This window comes from Sander lucioperca, chromosome 17 (assembly GCF_008315115.2).
Source record: "Sander lucioperca isolate FBNREF2018 chromosome 17, SLUC_FBN_1.2, whole genome shotgun sequence".
Taxonomy (NCBI): Eukaryota; Metazoa; Chordata; class Actinopteri; order Perciformes; family Percidae; genus Sander; species Sander lucioperca.
In genome coordinates, this window is record NC_050189.1 from 10,018,820 (window position 1) to 10,042,947 (window position 24,128).

The window sequence follows — 24,128 nt, forward strand, 5'->3', positions numbered from 1 at the left end:
ACTGGGGTGATTATTTTACATCATTATGGGTGGTACTTAAAATATGTATAATTGTTAAACCGCTACAGTTAGCCCTTTCAAATTAGCATAATTTAGTTAAACCATTACAATCTCACAAATTCCCTAGTCTATAAATTAAACTATGGGCTTAAGAAAAGACGCACATAATTCGTAATTTCTACATAGATACATTCGTAATTACTCAGTTAGACTTAAGAAAGTAACTGCAGTTTGTTATTGCTACTAATCTTAACAAGGACCTGCACCTGCCGTTGCCTGCTGTATGGTTAATGGTTATTATGTGTTTGGAGGAAGTTATTCTTCCTGTTTCTATATTCAGGTTTCATCTCTTCCTTGTCTGCTAGAACACAGTATCAAACCTGAGCATCACACACACATGCAAACACACACACACACACACACACACACACACACAAATTTGATTTTAAAAAAAGACATAAAGATGAGCAGATAGTTTGTGAAGCGGTGAGTGTGCAAGAAAAGCACTGATGAGATGATATACTCTGCTTGTGTGCGTGCGTGCGTGCGTGTGTGTGTGTGTGTGTGTGTGTGTGTGTGCGTGCGTGTGTGTTCGTGTGTCCAAATGTTTGCTTGAAAACATGAAGATCGAATTTATCAGTTTAATATATTATAGTTATATGTAACACTTAAAGATCTTTGTGAGATTAAATATAGAGGCACAATATTTTGATATTGATATTTTGAGAGATGTTGACAAGCTAAGACTTTAGCAATGGTAAAATAACGGATAAATAAGTACTTTTTCTTTCAATATGCATCATGTTATTTATGAGAATGTTCGAAAAAAATGTCCAAATTTCGAAAATGTTGGGTTGACACCAAAATCATTTACTTTTTTTTTAAATTATTAATATTCTGATCCTCATTAGTTTAAATTTATTGTATATTTTGGACACGTTTCTGTCCTAGTAGCAGTTTTAAAAGGCCCATAAATCTGTTATATATATATATATATATATATATATATATATATATATATACGGCTGCTTTATCCAGGCTCTTTGTGTGTTTGGCTGACAAAAGACAGCAGAGGAAATGTGAAGATTGTTTTATTGAAGTCTGGATGCTCGTGTGTGTGTGTGTGTGTGTGTGTGTGTGTGTGTGTGTGTTTGGGTGTTTAAAACAGAGATCTGCTTCTTCTCACACTTGCCAGACCACAGGAATCTGAGATACACCGCTGTCAGACGAGTAATAATAATGAGATAACACACAAGCACATCTTGTAATACTCAAAGCGTGTGTGCAGCAGAAAGGGAGAATTTTAAGTGATCCGACAAATATGCTCATTCACACACTTTTAGCATGAAAGTGGAGAGCAACGCCTTGAACCTTCCTCTGTATTTTGCTGCCAAACCTGCTCTTAGTCCTCTCCAGTTCTATGTTTCCTTCACTTACTTTTTTTTTCAATGCTATTGTTTTGTTCAATTTATCAGATGTAACACCTAAAAAAGTTGACTGCAAGAATATAACATTGTTTTGTTTTTTTTCATCACGGAACTATTTTTATGACTATCTTTAACACTATACCATGACTCGTTTTCAACAAACTATACTATGACTTTTTTATGACTTTTTTTTTATATACTATGACTTTTTGTACCTTTTTCGACATATAATACTGTGACTTTTTAAAGACTTTTTTCGACATACTATACTATGACTTTTATGAAGGAATAACTCAGGAGCAGCACAACTCATCTCACATGGGAAGAACGTTTGGGAGACCTTGTTGAATTACACAGAAGCATTTAAAGGTGCTCTAAGCGATGTTGGGTGACGTCACTTCTTGTTGACATTTGAATTATTGTCAAGCACTAACCCCCCAAACCCCCAACCTCCAAATCCTTCTTGTCGGTTATTGGCTGGAACACTGTTTGTTATGTTTGGTGGTGCAGGTAGGCGCAGTTTGTTTTTGTTGCCGTTTGTGGAGCCTGGGCTGTCTACAGAAACCACGTTTTTTTTTACAGTGTGTTCAGGGGACAGGCAGCTAGCGGATAGTGAGGAGATGTTTGCTGTATGTGACAAAACATGTTGTAGCCTAAAAAAACGTGACATCGCTTAGAGCACCTTTAATGAACACTCAATTGAGGAGACAATTAAGCTGGCAGTACAGTTTAACCACAATGTTTTACTTTTTCCTGTCCTCCACAAGCTGTATTTAAACTTATGCTGGAGGCGTTACGTTTAGCTGAACCTCAAACAAAGATATTGCAGGCGCCGTAGAGACAGATACTAAAGCCTAGATCAGCCTCTCTCTCTCTCTGGAAAGTATGCTAAAGTGTGACTGGCCCACCGACCTCCAAGAGGGGTAAGTCCTGAGACAAAACATTCCCTTATCATGTAGCTGCCTACGTAGATTCTCTTGAATCTGTAGATAGACAAACACTTATACATGAAGAGGTTTGGTTGTAAGGGACTGGCTGAAAATTCTCGTGCCCTGACCTGTGACCTTTGAATAAGCTGATGTGAACTATACTGTGCGTTTTTTTTTTACATGCTATACTATGATTTCTTTTCGTCAAACTATACTATGACTTTTTTCTTATTTTTTTGACTTACTATACTATGACTTTTTTATGATTTATTTTCGTCAAACTATACTATGACTTTTTTCCTATTTTTTTGACATACTATACTATGACTTTTTTATGATTTTTTTTCGTCAAAGTATGCTATGACTTTTTTCCTATTTTTTTGACATACTATACTATGACTTTTTTTGACATACTATACTACGACTTTTTTTCCTCTTTTTTCTACATACTATAATATGACTTTTTTCGACATACTATACTATGACTTTTTAAACTATTTTTTCCACATACTATACTATTACTTTTTTCCACTTTTTTCGACATAGTATGACTTTTTTCGACATGATATACTATGACTTTTTGTCGACATGCTATACTGACTTTTTCTCCACCTTTTTTGACAAACTATACTATGACTTTTTTTCCTTCTTTTTCGACATGCTATACTATGACTTTTTTCGACATACTGTACTATGACTTTTTTCGACATGCTATACTATGACTTTTTTCCACTTTTTTCAACATACTATACTATGACTTTTTTCGACATACTGTACTATGACTTTTTTCCTCTTTTTCCACATACTATATTATGACTTTTTTCGACCTACTATACTCTGACTTTTTCCACTTTTTTCGACATACTATACTATGACTTTTTTAACTATTTTTTCAACATACTATACTATGACTTTTTTTCCTCTTTTTTCGACATACTATACTATGACTTTTTTCCACTTTTTTCGACATAGTATGACTTTTTTCGACATGATATACTATGACTTTTTGTCGACATGCTATACTGACTTTTTCTCCACCTTTTTTGACAAACTATACTATGACTTTTTTTCCTCCTTTTTCGACATGCTATACTATGACTTTTTCTCCTCTTTTTTCTACATGCTATACTATGACTTTTTTTGACCTACTATACTACGACTTTTTTCCACTTTTTTCGACATGCTATACTATGACTTTTTTCGACATACTATACTATGACTTTTTTTCCTCTTTTTTCGACATACTATACTATGACTTTTTTTCCTCTTTTTTCGACCGACTATATTATGACTTTTTTCGACCTACTATACTATGACTTTTTTCCTCTTTTTTTCGACATACTATACTATGACTTTTTTCGACATACCATACTATGACGTTTTTTCCTCTTTTTCCACATACTATACTGTGACTTTTTTCCACTTTTTTCGACATGCTATACTATGACTTTTTTCCACATACTATACTATGACTTTTTCTCCTCTTTATGCGACATACTATACTATGACTTTTCTTGTACTTTTTTCAACATAGTATACTTTGACTTTTTTCGACATACTATACTACGACTTTTTTCGACATACCATACTATGTCGTTTTTTCCTCTTTTTCCACATACTATACTATGACTTTTTTTCCTCTTTTTTCGACCGACTATATTATGACTTTTTTCGACATACTATACTACGACTTTTTTCGACATACCATACTATGACGTTTTTTCCTCTTTTTCCACATACTATACTATGACTTTTTTTCCTCTTTTTATGACATACTATACTATAATTTTTTTTCCTCTTTTTTCGACATACTATACCATGACTTTTTTTCCTCTTTTTTCGACATACTATACTATGACTTTTTTCGACACACTATATTATGACTTTTTTCGACACACTATGCTGTGAATTTTTTCCTGTTTTTTCGACAGACTATACTATGACATTTTTTCCTCTTTTTCCACATACTATACTATGACTTTTTTCGACACACTACATTATGACTTTTTTCGACCTACTATACTGGTACTTTTTTCCACTTTTTTTCGAGATACTATGCTATGACTTTTTTCGACAAACTATTTTATGACTTTTTTCGACATACTGTACTATGACTTTTTTACTATTTTTTCGACATACTATACTATGACTTTTTTCCACTTTTTTCGACATATTATACTATGACTTTTTTCGACATACTATACTATGACTTTTTTCCACTTTTTTCGACATACTATACTATGACTTTTTTCCTCTTTTTACGACATACTATACTATGACTTTTTTTCCTCCTTTTTCGACACACTTTATTATGACTTTTTTCGACCGACTATACTATGATTATTTTCCACTTTTTTCGACATACTATACTATGACTTTTTTTCCTCTTTTTTCGACATACTATACTATGACTTTTTTTCCACTTTTTTCGACATACTATGACTTTTTTCGACATGATATACTATGACTTTTTGTCGACATGCTATACTGACTTTTTCTCCACCTTTTTTGACAAACTATACTATGACTTTTTTTCCTCTTTTTTCGACATGCTATACTATGACTTTTTTCCTCTTTTTTGTCGACATACTATACAATTACTTTTTTTCCTCCTTTTTCGACATGCTATACTATGACTTTTTGTCGACATACTATACTATGACTTTTTGTCGACATACTATACTATGACTTTTTTCCTCTTTTTACGACATACTATGACTTTTTTTCCTCTTTTTTCGACATACTATACTATGACTTTTTTCGACACACTTTATTATGACTTTTTTCGACCGACTATACTATGATTATTTTCCACTTTTTTCGACATACTATACTATGACTTTTTTTCCTCTTTTTTCGACATACTATACTATGACTTTTTTTCCTCTTTTTTCGACATACTATACTATGACTTTTTGTCGACATGCTATACTGACTTTTTCTCCACCTTTTTTCGACATGCTATACTATGACTTTTTTCCTCTTTTTTGTCGACATTCTATACAATTACTTTTTTTCCTCCTTTTTCGACATGCTATACTATGACTTTTTTCTACATGCTATACTATGACTTTTCCCACTTTTTTCGACATACTATACTATGACTTTTTTCCTCTTTTTTCTACATGCTATACTATGACTTTTTTCGACATACTATACTATGACTTTTTTCCACTTTTTTCGACATACTATACTATGACTTTTTTCCACTTTTTTCGACATACTATACTATGACTTTTTTCGACACACTTTATTATGACTTTTTTCGACCGACTATACTATGATTATTTTCCACTTTTTTCGACATACTATACTATGACTTTTTTTCCTCTTTTTTCGACATACTATACTATGACTTTTTTTCCTCTTTTTTCGACATACTATACTATGACTTTTTGTCGACATGCTATACTGACTTTTTCTCCACCTTTTTTCGACATGCTATACTATGACTTTTTTCCTCTTTTTTGTCGACATTCTATACAATTACTTTTTTTCCTCCTTTTTCGACATGCTATACTATGACTTTTTTCTACATGCTATACTATGACTTTTCCCACTTTTTTCGACATACTATACTATGACTTTTTTCCTCTTTTTTCTACATGCTATACTATGACTTTTTTCGACATACTATACTATGACTTTTTTCCACTTTTTTCGACATACTATACTATGACTTTTTTCCACTTTTTTCGACATACTATACTATGACTTTTTTCGACACACTATATTATAACTTTTTTCGACCTACTATACTGTGACTTATTTCCTATTTTTCGACATGCTATTCTATGACTTTTTTTCCTCTTTTTACGACATAATATACTATGACTTTTTTCGACATACTATACTATGACTTTTTCTCCTCTTTTTTCGACCTACTATACTATGACTTTTTTCCTATTTTTTCGACATACTATACTACGACTTTTTTTCCTCTTTTTTCTACATACTATAATATGACTTTTTTCGACATACTATACTATGACTTTTTTCCACTTTTTTCGAGATACTATACTGTGACTTTTTTCGACATACTATTCTATGACTTTTTTAACTATTTTTTCCACATACTATACTATGACTTTTTTCCACTTTTTTCGACATAGTATGACTTTTTTCGACATGATATACTATGACTTTTTGTCGACATGCTATACTGACTTTTTCTCCACCTTTTTTGACAAACTATACTATGACTTTTTTTCCTCCTTTTTCGACATGCTATACTATGACTTTTTTCCACTTTTTTCGACATGCTATACTATGACTTTTTTCCACTTTTTTTGACATACTATACTATGACTTTTTTCCTCTTTTTTCTACATACTATACTATGACTTTTCTTCTACTTTTTTCGACATACTATACTATGACTTTTTTCGACATACCATACTATGACGTTTTTTCCTCTTTTTCCACATACTATACTATGACTTTTTCTCCTCTTTTTTCGACATACTATACTATGACTTTTTTCAACACACTTTAATATGACTTTTTTCGACCGACTATACTATAATTATTTTCCACTTTTTTCGACATACTATACTATGACTTTTTTCGACACACTATACTGTGAATTCTTTCCTATTTTTTCGACATACTATACTATGACTTTTTTTCCTCTTTTTTTCTACATACTATACCATGACTTTTTTCAACATACTATACTATGACTTATTTCCTGTTTTTTCGACATGCTATTCTATGAATTTTTTCCACTTTTTTTCGAGATACTATACTATGACTTTTTTCCACTTTTTTCAACATACTATACTATGACTTTTTTCGACATACTGTACTATGACTTTTTTCCTCGTTTTTCGACATACAATACTATGACGTTTTTTCCTCTTTTTCCACATACTATATTATGACTTTTTTCGACCTACTATACTCTGACTTTTTCCACTTTTTTCGACATACTATACTATGACTTTTTTAACTATTTTTTCCACATACTATACTATGACTTTTTTTCCTCTTTTTTCGACATACTATACTATGACTTTTTTCCACTTTTTTCGACATAGTATGACTTTTTTCGACATGATATACTATGACTTTTTGTCGACATGCTATACTGACTTTTTCTCCACCTTTTTTAACAAACTATACTATGACTTTTTTTCCTCCTCTTTCGACATGCTATACTATGACTTTTTCTCCTCTTTTTTCTACATGCTATACTATGACTTTTTTCGACCTACTATACTACGACTTTTTTCCACTTTTTTCGACATGTTATACTATGACTTTTTTCGACATACTATACTATGACTTTTTTTCCTCTTTTTTCGACATACTATACTATGACTTTTTTTCCTCTTTTTTCGACATACTATACTATGACTTTTTTTCCTCTTTTTTCGACCGACTATATTATGACTTTTTTCGACATACTATACTACGACTTTTTTCGACATACCATACTATGACGTTTTTTCCTCTTTTTCCACATACCATGACTTTTTTCCTCTTTTTTTCGACATGCAATACTATGACTTTTTTCGACATACTCTACTATGACTTTTTTCCACTTTTTTGACATACTATGACTTTTTCTCCTCTTTTTGCGACATGCTATACTATGACTTTTTTCCACTTTTTTTCGACATACTATACTATGACTTTTTCTCCTCTTTTTTCTACATACTATACTATGACTTTTCTTCTACTTTTTTCGACATACTATACTATGACTTTTTTTCCTCTTTTTACGACATACTATACTATGACTTTTTTCGAAATACCATACTATGACGTTTTTTCCTCTTTTTCCACATACTATACTATGACTTTTTTTCCTCTTTTTCCACATACTATACTATGACTTTTTTTCCTCTTTTTACGACATACTATACTATGACTTTTTTTCCTCTTTTTTCGACATACTATACTATGACTTTTTTCGACACACTATATTATGACTTTTTTCGACACACTATACTGTGAATTTTTTCCTGTTTTTTCGACATACTATACTATGACATTTTTTCCTCTTTTTCCACATATTATACTATGACATTTTTTCCTCTTTTTCGACATACTATACTATGACTTTTTTCGACACACTATATTATGACTTTTTTCGACCTACTATACTGTGACTTTTTTCCACTTTTTTTCGAGATACTATACTATGACTTTTTTCGACATACTGTGACTTTTTTTCCTCTTTTTCAACATACTATACTATGACTTTTTCTCCTCTTTTTTCCACATACTATACTATGACTTTTTTCGACAAACTATTTTATGACTTTTTTCGACATGCTATACTATGACTTTTTTCCACTTTTTTTCGACATACTATACTATGACTTTTCTTCTACTTTTTTCGACATACTATACTATGACTTTTTCTCCTCTTTTTTCTACATGCTATACTATGACTTTTTTCCTCTTTTTCCACATACTATACTATGACTTTTTTTCCTCTTTTTACGACATACTATACTATGACTTTCTTTCCTCTTTTTTCGACATACTACACTATGACTTTTTTTCCTCTTTTGTCGACATACTATACTATGACTTTTTTCGACCGACTATTCTATGATTATTTTCCACTTTTTTCGACATACTATACTGTGAATTTTTTTCCTCTTTTTTCTACATACTATACCATGACTTTTTTCGACATACTATACTAGGAATTTTTCTCCTCTTTTTACGACATACTATACTATGACTTTTTTTCCTCTTTTTTCGACATACTATACTATGACTTTTTTTTCCTCTTTTTTCGACATACTATACTATGACTTTTTTTTCCTCTTTTTTCGACATACTATACTATGACTTTTTGTCGACATACTATACTATGACTTTTTTCCTCTTTTTACGACATACTATACTATGACTTTTTGTCGACATGCTATACTGACTTTTTCTCCACCTTTTTTCGACATACTATACTATGACTTTTTTCCACTTTTTTCGACATACTATACTATGACTTTTTTCCTCTTTTTTCTACATGCTATACTATGACTTTTTTCGACATACTATACTATGACTTTTTTCGACACACTATATTATAACTTTTTTCGACCTACTATACTGTGACTTATTTCCTATTTTTTCGAGATGCTATTCTATGACTTTTTTCCACTTTTTTCAACATACTATGACTTTTTTCGACATACTATACTATGACTTTTTTTCCTCCTTTTTCTACATACTATACTATGACTTTTTTCAACTTTTTTTCGACATACTATACTATGACTTTTTCTCCTCTTTTTTCTACAAACTATACTATGACTTTTTTCCACTTTTTTTCGACATACTATACTATGACTTTTCTTCTACTTTTTTCGACATACCGTACTATGACGTTTTTTCCTCTTTTTCCACATACTATACTATGACTTTTTTTCCTCTTTTTACGACATACTATACTATGACTTTTTTTCCTCTTTTTTCGACATGCTACACTATGACTTTTTTTCCTCTTTTGTCGACATACTATACTATGACTTTTTTCGACACACTTTATTATGACTTTTTTCGACCGACTATACTATGATTATTTTCCACTTTTTTCGACATACTATACTATGACTTTTTTTCCTCTTTTTTCTACATACTATACTATGACTTTTTTCGACATACCATACTATGACGTTTTTTTCTCTTTTTCCACATACTATCCTACTACTTTTTTTTCCTCTTTTTTCGACATACTATACTATGACTTTTTTCGACACACTATATTACGACTTTTTTCGACACACTATACTGTGAATTTTTTCCTCTTTTTTCGACATACTATACTGTGACTTTTTTCGACACACTATATTATGACTTTTTTCAACCTACTATACTGTGACTTTTTTCCACTTTTTTTCGAGATACTATACTATGACTTTTTTCGACATACGATACTATGACTTTTTTTCCTCTTTTTCAACATACTATACTATGACTTTTTCTCCTCTTTTTTCCACATACTATACTATGACTTTTTTCGACAAACTATTTTATGACTTTTTTCGACATGCTATACTATGACTTTTTTCCACTTTTTTCGACATATTATAATATGACTTTTTTCGACATACTACACTATGACGTTTTTGCTCTTTTTCCACATGCTATACTATGATTTTTTTCCACTTTTTTCGACATACTATACTATGACTTTTTGTCGACATACTATACTATGACTTTTTGTCGACATACTATACTATGACTTTTTTCGACACACTATATTATGACTTTTTTCGACACACTATACTGTGACTTTTTTCCTATTTTTTCGACATGCTATTCTATGACTTTTTTCCACTTTTTTTCGAGATACTATACTGTGACTTTTTTCGACATACCATACTATGATGTTTTTTCCTCTTTTTCGACATACTATACTATGACTTTTTTTTCCTCTTTTTACGACACACTATATTATGACTTTTTTCGACACACTATACTGTGAATTTTTTCCTATTTTTTCGACATACTATACTATGACTTTTTTTCCTCTTTTTCCACATACTATACTGTGACTTTTTTCGACACACTATATTATGACTTTTTTCGACCTACTATACTGTGACTTTTTTCCTATTTTTTCGACATGCTATTGTATGACTTTTTTCGACACACTATATTATGACTTTTTTCGACATACTATGACTTTTTTCGACATGATATACTATGACTTTTTGTCGACATGCTATACTGACTTTTTCTCCACCTTTTTTGACAAACTATACTATGACTTTTTTTCCTCTTTTTTCGACATGCTATACTATGACTTTTTTCCTCTTTTTTGTCGACATACTATACAATTACTTTTTTTCCCCCTTTTTCGACATGCTATACTATGACTTTTTGTCGACATACTATACTATGACTTTTTGTCGACATACTATACTATGACTTTTTGTCGACATACTATACTATGACTTTTTTCCTCTTTTTATGACATACTATGACTTTTTTTCCTCTTTTTTCGACATACTATACTATGACTTTTTTCGACACACTTTATTATGACTTTTTTCGACCGAATATACTATGATTATTTTCCACTTTTTTCGACATACTATACTATGACTTTTTTTCCTCTTTTTTCGACATACTATACTATGACTTTTTTCCTCTTTTTTGTCGACATACTATACAATTACTTTTTTTCCTCCTTTTTCGACATGCTATACTATGACTTTTTTCCTCTTTTTTGTCGACATACTATACAGTTACTTTTTTTCCTCCTTTTTCGACATGCTATACTATGACTTTTTTCTACATGCTATACTATGACTTTTCCCACTTTTTTCGACATACTATACTATGACTTTTTTCCTCTTTTTTCTACATGCTATACTATGACTTTTTTCGACATACTATACTATGACTTTTTTCGACACACTATATTACGACTTTTTTCGACACACTATACTGTGAATTTTTTCCTCTTTTTTCGACATACTATACTATGACTTTTTTCGACACACTATATTATGACTTTTTTCGACCTACTATACTGTGACTTTTTTCCACTTTTTTTCGAGATACTATACTATGACTTTTTTCGACATACGATACTATGACTTTTTTTCCTCTTTTTCAACATACTATACTATGACTTTTTCTCCTCTTTTTTCCACATACTATACTATGACTTTTTTCGACAAACTATTTTATGACTTTTTTCGACATGCTATACTATGACTTTTTTCCACTTTTTTCGACATATTATAATATGACTTTTTTCGACATACTACACTGACGTTTTTGCTCTTTTTCCACATGCTATACTATGACTTTTTTCCACTTTTTTCGACATACTATACTATGACTTTTTGTCAACATACTATACTATGACTTTTTTCGACACACTATATTATGACTTTTTTCGACACACTATACTGTGACTTTTTTCCTATTTTTTCGACATGCTATTCTATGACTTTTTTCCACTTTTTTTCGAGATACTATACTGTGACTTTTTTCGACATACCATACTATGATGTTTTTTCCTCTTTTTCGACATACTATACTATGACTTTTTTTTCCTCTTTTTACGACACACTATATTATGACTTTTTTCGACACACTATACTGTGAATTTTTTCGACACACTATATTATGACTTTTTTCGACCTACTATACTGTGACTTTTTTCCTATTTTTTCGACATGCTATTGTATGACTTTTTTCCACTTTTTTTCGAGATACTATACTGTGACTTTTTTCCTATTTTTTCGACATGCTATTCTATGACTTTTTTCCACTTTTTTACGACATACTATACTATGACTATTTTTCCTCTTTTTCAACATACTATACTATGACTGTTTTTCGACATACTATACTATGACTGTTTTTCGACATACTATTTCATGACTTTTTTCAACATACTATACTATGACTTTTTTGCTCTTTTTTCAACATATTATACTATGACTTTTTTCAACATACTATACTATGACTTTTTTGCTCTTTTTTCGACATATTATACTATGACTTTTTTCGACATACTATACTATGACGTTTTTTCCTCTTTTTCCACATGCTATACTATGATTATTTTCCACTTTTTTTGACTTACTATACCATGACTTTTTTTGACACACTAGTGTGAATTTTCTCCTCTTTTAACGACATACTATACTATGACTTTTTTCAACATACTATACTATGACTTTTTCTCCTCTTTTTTCAACTTACTATACTATGACTTTTTTCGACATGCTATACTATGACTTTTTTTCAACATACTATACTGTGACTTTTTTTCAACATACTATACTGTGACTTTTTTTCAACATACTATACTGTGACTTTTTCTCCTCTTTTTTTGATATTCTATACTATGACTTTTTGTCGACATGCTATACTATGACTTTTCCCACTTTTTTCGACATACTATACTATGACTTTTTTTCCTCTTTTTTGACATACTATACTATGACTTTTTTCGACATACTATACTATGACTTTTTTTCGATATACTATACTACGACTTTCTTTACTCCTTTTTTCCACATACTATACTGACTTTTTTCTTCTTCTTTTGACATACTATACTATGACTTTTTTTTCAACATATATGATATATACTATGACTTTTTTGATATACTATATTATGAATTTAACAAATTTTTTTTTTTCGAGAATTTTGATTAAGCAGTGCATGATTGTTTCAGAAGAATCAAAACTCGAAATACACACCAGAAGAGTGAGTTCAAAAAGTTCACAAAAGGGAAAAAAAAGAGAAAACGAAAAGAGAGCAAGGTTTTTGTCAGGCACCCCAAATCTTTGAGCGCTCCACTGCTCCTCTATAGAGCACTGGGAACACACACATGCACACAGTCAGCAGAGGAAACCTGGAGCATGCAGAGTTTGTGTTGCTTTGGACTCGAGCCGCTACCCTCCAGTGAACACACACACACACACACACACACACACACCCTTGTTAATCACATCTCTGACAGCAGACGCTCCTGCTGTCTGAAAGGCCAAAGGTCACCAAGCTGAGAGTAGTGGGTGAGAGATAGATGGTGTTTAATTAGTACGTCTTGTTTGATGTTATGACAATGTTACTGTGTCATTTCTCTGCAGGTTGTGGCTGTAAGGTCTGTGACGCTCCATTTGTTTCCAGAGGTTGAAGGTAAGTCCATTTACTCAACTACAGCTTTGATGAGATGGCTAGCTTAGCATAAAGACTGGAAACAGGGAACGTATAATATATAACATAATATATCCATCAACAATTAGATTAGGTACATTGAAGTGACAGAAGAAAGTTCATGAAATAAAAGTCAGGACAAAATATTCTCAACAGTTTTACATTTATTTAATATTTGTCGCAACTGTATTAGTATTTTACTTTATTTTCATTCATTAGTGGTTGAATACAATAGTGTGTACAGTGCTTCTGTCTCAGTAAAGATTTCTGCTTTCAAAATACAAAACAAGTAGCAGCAACACCTGCAGTGTGAGGACTCTGGACACAGACGAACATGCAGGACTATCAATGTTAGAGTGGTGGATCGAACACGGAAAAGTTCAGTTACTTTGCTCATTACTGCCACGGTGTTCCCAAGCACAAAAATAAGGCAATGGGCAATTCAGACTGCAGGATTTTGGACAACTACGCAGCTAAAACTAAAATATCTGAATGAGACCATTTACAAAACTTGTTATTTCTACAAACTGAAATAGATCAAATAACCCAGATGTGGATATGTTTAAATTTGAGACATTTTTGGTTGTGTCTCAGTGTTTCTTAACAAATGTGCATGGCATTTGCATGAGACTTTTCCCTCAAAATTGAGATATATTAGTTACGAGAAAAAATATCTAAATTATGAGACTGTTTCCTTGTAAATTAGGCGATACAGACCTTACTTTTACAAGAAAACATGTCTAATTTAAAAAAAAAAAAGACATTTCAGGTTGTAAATTATGACCAGTCATTATTTCAAGTCTGAAAATGAGCGTTACTACAGACTACTACTTGAAAAAAAATCTAACAACAGCGCATAGCATTTTAATTTGTGTCACAGAAAAGGTAAAGTAACAAATAGACCTCCAGGAGAGTATGACATGAGGTTGAAAACTCTGGATAAAGCTAGTAAATGGACTTTGAGTTAAGACTTTTGTTTTTTCAGACATCCAACAATTCATTCATGTTCAACGTCCAGCCTCCAAACACCAGTGTTGCTGCTTTATTGGCAGGAAAATGCACACCGAATACAGCAAAGGCACATTCATAAACGACGGCCCCAGTCCCTTACTAACACCTAAAAATAACACACAGCCAAGGATGGATGAATAACAAACGCACACACACACAAATACATAAATGCGCACAATTTCACAGTGCCGGCATGCACGAGTGAACACAAACACACATGATGTTGCTCAGTAAATCAAACATGGCAACTGATCGAAAGGAAGTGGAAGACTTAAATTCCCTTCTGATGGGGCCTGTAGGTTTGCATCCCTTTATAAAGCGCCATGATTAACACACACAAACACACAAAATGCTGTAGTTTCCAATGCTATTATTGCACCCAAGTTCAAAAGCAACACAAAGAGCGAAAAGAGACCCATATTAGCTCCAAAAAAAAAAAAAATAATCTAGTGTAAATGTCATTATGTGCTGTGTGTACAAGTCGCCAAAGAATGAACACACACACACACACACACACACACACACACACACACTGCTTGGCATATGTTTATGGAAGACATAAAAGTGTGTGTGCTTGGCATTAGTACAATGCTTTCTATACAAATTAGTCTCTTTCTAGGCAACTGGGCAAACAAAACTATATACTTTATGGCAGTTGCCTGATTGAGGCATTATGCCCCTCCTTAAGACCCAGTTATTTATACATGAAGAGTAGAAAATGCTCGGGCAACAGGATAATGAAAGTGGAGAAATGGGTTGCCATGTTTAGACAACATCCCCCCCGTTTAAAATCCCAAACACTCACTGTGCTTTCAGGCGTTAAGAAGAGGGGATACGGTTATCAGATCTGAGCATTCAAGTGTTCACAGGTTGTATGTTAAGAGGGGAAAAGGTTGCCATGTTGCGTGCGTATCCCCCTTCATTAGACAATACTGGAGGAACATTCTGTTCATTCGTCACTAATACCTATTAGACCTAATGTTGATTTCAGTGCTTTTCTAGCTGTAATATGAAATCATCCTCTCTGATGTACATTCAATAAATTCGTTCATTGTGCCACAGTGAAGGAGAGCAATGTGGAAGACATTAAAAGTCGTATGGGGCAAGGAGAAACTAAATAAACGGGGATGAGACCAGCCACTTAGATTTTAGGAAAGGGAAATGGGAAGATTGTGGTACAAAGAATAAAATCTATCAAAATGGAGGTCCTACAAAAACAAAAAACAAAAAAGAGACGTCATAGATTCTAGGAATCTACTGTTCATCACAGCCAAAATTAACATGTTCCCACCCTGTACAGCTACCAATATGTCTACAGCATCCAGTAACTGGAACTGAAGAAGAGAAACTCACTGTTCTTCCTAGTTTTTCTCCTTGCCACGTCATCTTAATGTGAACGTTTGCTTTTAGAGTCTGAACTGCTTGTCATTTATTTTGCTATTTTCTTAGCTGGTACCACGTAATTCCTTGTTATTCTACTTTTATTTGCTCTACTTTCTTGTTCTCCACAGGTCACAAATCTCACAAATAGACCGATAAGATAACAGAGAGCTTCTTTCTCTTCTTGTCTTCAGCTAATCAGACTACTCGGTTTAGAGACTGGGCAGGAAGTAACCAACAGGATGAGCTTAGTTGAGGCCTGATAACCTGCCAGTGTTTCAGTCCGACAGATGAAGTTCAAGTGCAACCCGCGCTGCCAGAAACGCGTGTTGTAGCCTCAACAGTTATGCTTGGTAGTCCGGGAAAACAGTGGCTTAGGTCAACCAGTGAAATCAAACGGTGTGACCTTGTTTATCCAATGAGCTTGTTGCAGGTTTACACTGGTTGTTGTTGGGCGTTGAAGATGACCGATGGGAACTGTCTGCAGTTGTGGGAAGTTCAGTGGAGTCCAGCGAAGTTAAGGTGCATGGATCAGCCAATAGTTGCAGGGTTGAAACAGATCGATGGGAGTCTGCTTTTCATCAGGGCTGCGTTGATGGTTGAATTCAGCCAATTGAAGATGTGTGGCTTCAGGCCTCCTGGCCAATCAGGCGGCCCGCTCTAGGCGTGGTGCTGTGCGATGAGGTTGCGTAGCTGTTTGATGATGGTGTCGATGAGTTTCTGTCGGTCTCTGTCCGTCTTCCTGAACTGGGCAAAGACGTTGTTTTTTCTGCTCGTCTCCCTCATCCTGGAGATAAAGAGACGAAAAGAAAGGACAGGTGATGAAACAGAGGATGTGAAGGGATGTAACAAAGCAGCAGAAAGGAGGAGGGAGAAGATGGGATTATGAAAAAGAAGAAATTAAAGAGGATAAAGACAAAAAAAGTGGCCTGTTTTAGTATTTCATTTCACATTCTCTACGTTTAAAATGCTATAAGTATAACAATACGCACTGAGTAGGTCATTTGATGCATTCAAGAAAACACACAAGTGCATAATTGTACGAGCATGCTCAGTAGAGACACACACATCTAGCTGCAGTCACCTGTTTAATGGTTTTTGGTTCATCTGATCAGATTATTTTGTTTTGTTTCTGTTCAAGCCGAGCAAGTTGAACATGGACACTGATGGTTGAGAATTGGATTTCTATTATCTATGAATAATGAAAATTAAGATGGGGTATGACAAAAAAAAGTTCTTAACTTCTTCCTACCCCTTTTGAACATGAACAATATTATTTGGGTTGCTTATGATCTTGTTTGTTTTTCTTTTTTTATTGCTTATAAGTTTGACATTTTATTTTAAAATGTTAAAAAAAAATTGACTAAATAAAAAAAGAACGTTTTTAAGGAGTGCTCAGTGTCACATGAGACAGTGTGTGTGTTTTGATGCAGAACGCTGCACTGTTATGGACCTCCAGGAAGTTCAGGGAGCCAGCAGACCAGACAAGCCCCAGCAGGGTGCTTCCTCCTGGGCACAGACAGACCACCGGGCCTGGGCCCTCTGGTGCACTGGAGAGGAAACACTGACCCTGAAGGACGCTCGACTGGATTGTACTGAACAATGGATGAGCATGTACAGTATCTGTGTGAGAACTTTCACAGGACGTAATCCATAAAACTCCAGATTAAAACTTTTGGTTGCGTGTATGTGCGTTTTTTTTTTGTCATTATCTCCAGCGTTGTTGGAGCGATAACATTATCGTTCATGATGATAGAAATCAGTTTCATCACAACACAAGTTTATTTTTGTTATTTGTGATGAGGATGTGGGCGCTTTTAACCACCCTGAAGTATTATTACACACCCAAGATTATTTCTCGTTCTTGTATGTACACGCTTTAGTATTTGTCTAGAAGTCTGTATACATGCCAGAATCCAACACACACACACACACACACACACACACACACACACACACACACACGATACTCACGGCTTAAATAACCTGTCAAAACATGACAGAGAGGACAGACAGGAGACAGAAAGAGCAGTTGAGATGGAGGTAAAGATGGATGGAGCTTTCAAAAGTCAAGTACTACAATGACTGCTGAAAATAATTGTGATTTCCCCTCCCCCCCCCCCCATATGCTTATTTGCTTTCTTTGCCATGAAAAGATGGGAAGATTGATTTTAAATGAATGTCTGTGTGTAAAGCATTAAGCTGGAGTCAGGTGGTAGTTAGCTAGTAGCTAGTAGTAGTAAAGACTAAAGACCGAAAACGGAGAAGGAAGCTCGCTTTTCAAAGAGACAAAAAATTGTATTCCTCTAAAGCGGACCAATAAGCAGGTAATTTCTTGTTTGTTCAATTTTTACCCAATCAATCTTTCTCCAGAATTTTAGACTCTACCATTAATTAGTGAGGTTTAGAGAACTCTGACTTAAGAGTATTTTTGACATTTGGATAGAGCCATCTAGAAGTTTCTGCCTGTTTCTTAGTCTTTAAAGGGTAACTATCTGGACTACCCTATTTTTCTATGTTTGTGTGTCTAAGTAACTGATGGGAACAACAACCTTTGACATTGGTCCAGTATTAAGAGAGATCGCTGCAGTCGGCAGCGGCGAAACAAGCTACAATGTAGGTTAATAGTGCAATTGTGCAGTTTGTGTTTACGTTCACAAAAGTGTCCGTTTTGCCACTGACGGGCTTTTTTTAAGATTATTTTTTTGAGCTTTTCATGGCTTAAGGAGGTCGACCTTTCTGTTAAAAAGTAAGATCCTTTCTTTAAACATAAAAACATCCGTGAAAAGCCACCCGGCTCTAATCTAGTAATTTTAGCATCGTAAAATACACTTCATTTATAGTCGACAGAAACTAAGTAGTTTTGGGTTGTCTATCCACTTTTCTAACCATCGCAACTCTAGTTTTGGTTGAAATAAACACACAGTTTACCGATTTACATATGAAAATATGTTGGCTCTATACACGCTAAAAGTATTATTTTTTTAAATGGAGTCTGGTGGGTTTAGCGCTAGCGACTTCAGAGCTGTTTCTGGTTAAACAGAAAGGTCTCAAAGAGGTTTTAAAGTTCTATCTCTGTAGGGATCCTTTCCATTATGTTGTCAGACACTTAGAATATTAATCTGAATCTGTCAGTGGCAAAAACAGCCCTTATAGTGGACCAAATGGATGATGCACATTTGCCCCATAGGGTTACATTGCAGCACGGTCTGTGGCTGCCGGTTACAGTGCTTACGCTTAATACTAGACCAATGTCAAAGATTGTTGTTCCAGGTTGAAAAAAACAATAGTTACCCTTTAAGCTAACCACATCCTTGCTTTAGCTCCGTACTTAAGGCACAGACATGAGAGTAATATTTATTTCCTCTTCTAACTCTCTAAAAGAAAGCCAATTAGCATATTTCGGGGAAAAAAAGGTTGAACACAATTCTTTTAACATAAAGCATATTGAGTTTATATGTAATGAAATGTGCTATATAAATAAAATTGACCTGCCTTGCCTTTACATTGTGTGTTTTGTCCAAAACCTAAAGATATTCACTTTTTCAGTTATATAAAACAGGAAAAAAAATGGAACCAGAGGATGTTTTTGCAGTTTTGTCAATAATCGGTTATCAAAATTGTTGAAGAATGTTCTGTTGGTCAAATAGCTGATTTACTGCCCCAGCCCTGTTTTAATGGATTAAAAGGAGGAAATAAGGTGCGAAGGAACAGATGGGCCAGATAAACCAGAATGAGGAAAGCGTGGAAAAACAGTAGACGTGTGGATTAATGAAGGGCTTCTCACTTCTCTAGCAGGGCCAGTGCCGTGTGCGGGCTGACTCTCAGGTATTTGCAGGTTGGTTTTCCGTAGTCAGCCAGGTAGGTTGTCCAATCCCACTGGGTGAACAGTTCCAGTAACTAGATGAAGGAAGAAAAGTAAAGAGAGAGAGAGAGAGAGAGAGAGAGAGAGAGAGAGAGAGAGAGAGAGAGAGAGAGAGAGAGAGAGAGAGAGAGAGATTGATTTATGATAGGCTGTTGACTCATAGAAACACCCCCATTTTGGGGAGATTCAGTTATCCGTTAAGCCGTGAGAACATAAACACCAACATCATCCGGCGCACCGTTGGCTCCGACGACCCACGCTAACACACGTTGAGTAAGATTTGGTAGCCAGTTTACAAACCGGAACATCTGAATTTGTAGCAGCTTCAAAGCTGATGAGTAATGGTAGGGGATGTGAAATGCTGAGACAAGATCTTGTCAGTTGTGTGAAGGACATGAAACTATGACGTGATTAGGCCGCACGATATGAAGGAAAATATGCGACGACGCTGCTGAATATCGCAATAACAATAATACTTGCGATAAATAAACAGATGTTAAGTCTTTACCAGCTACGTTTTAATGATGAAACCCAAAGATCATTAGTTTATCACCAGTTACTAAAAACTTTGGAAAAACTGTACACACCAACTCTCCAGATTTACAAATAGCGACCCTGATGTTTGTGTTAACTTCATAATAGCACTTAACAGATGTCCCCGAAATCTACTCTATTGCTCAATTTCGGGCATTTTTGACCTGGGCATATTCAGGTAAACACAAACAGAAATGGAACAGAGGAGAGAAAGAGAAAAAAGTGATTGAGCCTGAAGAAGGTGGGGGGGCGTGTAGTCTTCCTCTAAATGTCCCACATTTGTTGCGCACACGTGTGTGTGTGTGTGTGTGTGTGTGTGTGTGTGTGTGTGTTTGTGCCCTACACATACACGCACACGCTCGCAGACAGGCAAACCTGTAAGCCTTCAGACATTCACACACTGTCTCTCCATCTCTGTCTGTAAAACACACACACACATACACGAGAGCAGGGAGCCCCAGTGAACTCTGGGTAACACCAAACACATAGAGATCCAGAGAGAGAAACCATATGTGAGCGAGGGATGAGAGAAGAGGAGGAGAGGGAGGGAGAGCAAAACCACATGTGGGGGAGAAAATGAGAGAGAGAGAGAGAGAGAGAGAGAGAGAGAGAGAGAGAGAGAGAGAGTAAAGATGGAAAGAGACACAGATGGCGAGAAATGGATAACAGCGCAGAGAGAGACGGGGCAAAGGAAGGGCAGATGAAGATGGATAGATAAGAGCGAGAGAAGGGGACGGACGAGTGTGGCAGCGGGCAAACAGGAAGGAGCAAAGGGAGGACAGAAGCCGTGGCCGACACGCTTTTAAATGTTGGAGAGGAATGACAGGATAAAGGAAGGTGCAAATTTTGTCATGTCATTTCATTCTTTTATTAGTATTAGAAAATTGCTGTGTTGTCCTACTGACTCAGCTGTCTGACCTGCAGCACATTTGGTTGTTGAACAGGAAACAGAAGGAGGGTCTATTTACTCCACCAATTGGGACGCATTGGATTTGTGGCACATTAGGAGTGAGCTGAACTTGAAAAAGAGCCTCACAAATCTTTTGTGTCAGCTTTTATAGACGGCCGACAGGCAAACCATTTGATTCTTGACTTTACTGTCGTGTTGGTGAAATCTGTATTGCAGTCGCTGTTACACAAAAACCCTCAATAAGAGTGACAGTCCAGTTCAAATCTAAAGTTCATGGAGAGTATTGATACTGAGGCTACGTTCACACCTTAATGCTTAATTCGGATTTTTTTGCTCAGATCTGATTTTTTGTTTGGCTGTTCACATTACCTTTCAAAATGTGGCCTATATCAGATTCCAGGGTGAACTGTTTGCGGTTTCGAACTGACCCGCATGCGCAAAAGAACAATAACAATGACATCAGACGCAGCATGCTGTTGCACTAACATTAGGGAGGTTATGGAGGAAGGAAGCATTTTCACTTTTATTTCAAAATGTTTGTGTAATGGCAGCCGTAACATTAATGTGCTTCTTTAAATTTAGCTTTAAGGCTCTTCACCTTCCTTTGACACTGCAGCCACATTCTCCTGTGTCCCCGTTCTTCCATTTCGTTTTCTATTTTCTTCAAAAACGGAACAGTTACGGTACGATCCTTCTAGTTTTGATTGAATTGAAGTATCTCCCCATACACTAATTAGGTCTCAACACCAAGGGTTGGATATCGTTTGGATTTTTACGATTCCGATGCCGAACCGATACTTTTAAAACGATTCCGATTCCTAAACTGATTCTTGAAAAACTGAAAAATGACATCAAAGAAAGGCTTTTACGTCTGCTTTGGTGAGCCCAGAGGGAAAATATGGCATTTTAAAAGTAGCCTACATTTACAGTAGCTAGCTAATGGTAGACTACAGAGAAAGTGTGATATTTTTACGTCCGTTTCGGAGCAACAGAGGGAAAATATTTCAGTTGACACATTAAGTGGAACCGAAATGAGGAACCGAAATTTGCGTTCTAATCCGGTTCGATTCCTACCGGTTGCGTAGGAATCCCAAAAAACTTGACAACCCCCCCCCCCAATAAAAAAAATAAAAAAAAATCAGATTTGGGCCACTTTTGCCTACGTAGTCTTGCGTTGAGTATCGATACATTAGATCAGGTTCTGGGCAAATACACATAATGACATAGCATAATGCTGTTATGTGCATTTAATTGATCTAGATAAGAACATCAGCTGAACATTTATAATCTTTCACCAATATTGAAGAATTTACCAAGTAACTTAAATTTGTTTGTGGAACAAATCAACTCACAGACATTTTAAAAAGTCTGATTTTGGACCTCCAAATTTCTACTTGTAGTGCTATACATAGTTGTGTTTCTTTTACATCCTGGTTGTCCTGATCTGTTTATCAAATTGTTTTTCCAAATTCGGAACGTTTTAGTGTCTTTCTATGTTCTTATGATGCTGTTGCTGCCTTTTCTATTTATTTTTTATTTTCTTTGGTTTATTCTTGTTTTTGTTATTTCTTTCTTTGTCTTTGTAACAGACTCAACGTCATTGTAAATGAGGGCCGCCCCCTTAATGATCTCTTGAGTATAAATAAAGGTTGAATGAATTTTTCTTAAATCTGCACACACATACATACATTTAGATTTAGGTGTTTGCTTCTGTTGTTATGAGCTAGCACACTATATAATGGCTGAACTCTCAGATCTGGATCCTCACCAATACACATATATATATATATATATATATATATATATATATATATATATATATATATATATATATATATATATATATATATATATATATATACATATATATATTTGCAGGACTTTGTGAAAATTCACTTTCACTTTTAAGACATCCTGCTCGACAACAGACAAGCTACACAACGGTTGAATAAGCACGGTGGAGGTAATGACTCCACACTTACAGAACATGTGCATTTTACTTAAAGGGATTGTTCAGACTTTTTTGAAGTGTGGTTGTATGAGGTACTTATCCTGTTACCTATACTAGATCGCCTGCTGCCCGCAGGCAGGAGTACCGACACTAGCGTTAAAGCCGAGGGACTAAATGACTTAAATGGATGATGTAGATTTGCCCCAATTTAAAGAGTAAAGAGCTCTCAAAGTATCCTTAATGTTTTGTATGTTCACTTTAGCATTATTAAAACGGATGTTTCCTCCAAATCTGGCTTTAGAGTGAGAATACAAGACAAATGTCTAATTTGGACTTCCTGATCTTTTCCTCCATCCCTCCTCCTTCCCTCACTTCCCTTTCTCCCTCTGGCCCTTTCACTTCTGTATACACCTCTCTCTCTCTCCTTTGTCCCCGACTTCACCCTTTGCTCGGCCGAGGTTTGACCCGCTA

The 24,128-nt window shown here is 34.7% G+C and overlaps 1 protein-coding gene across 5 annotated transcripts in view; it reads right to left on the reverse strand.

The window, feature by feature from the left end:
* Positions 1 to 14,152: 14,152 nt before the first annotated feature.
* Positions 14,153 to 24,128, reverse strand: part of exoc6b (exocyst complex component 6B) — a 133,906-nt gene continuing 123,930 nt past the window's right edge. For 3 of the 5 annotated variants that reach the window (XM_031304105.2, XM_031304103.2, XM_031304101.2), the window contains 3 exons: positions 20,185 to 20,297; positions 18,372 to 18,383; positions 14,153 to 17,184 (listed from right to left, as the gene is read on the reverse strand). In XM_031304105.2, the coding sequence (XP_031159965.1) occupies positions 17,058 to 17,184; positions 18,372 to 18,383; positions 20,185 to 20,297 (252 nt within the window). In that variant the 3' untranslated portion in view covers positions 14,153 to 17,057. The remainder of the gene's footprint in view (positions 17,185 to 18,371; positions 18,384 to 20,184; positions 20,298 to 24,128) is intronic. The other 2 variants (XM_031304104.2, XM_031304102.2) reach the window with 1 other exon arrangement.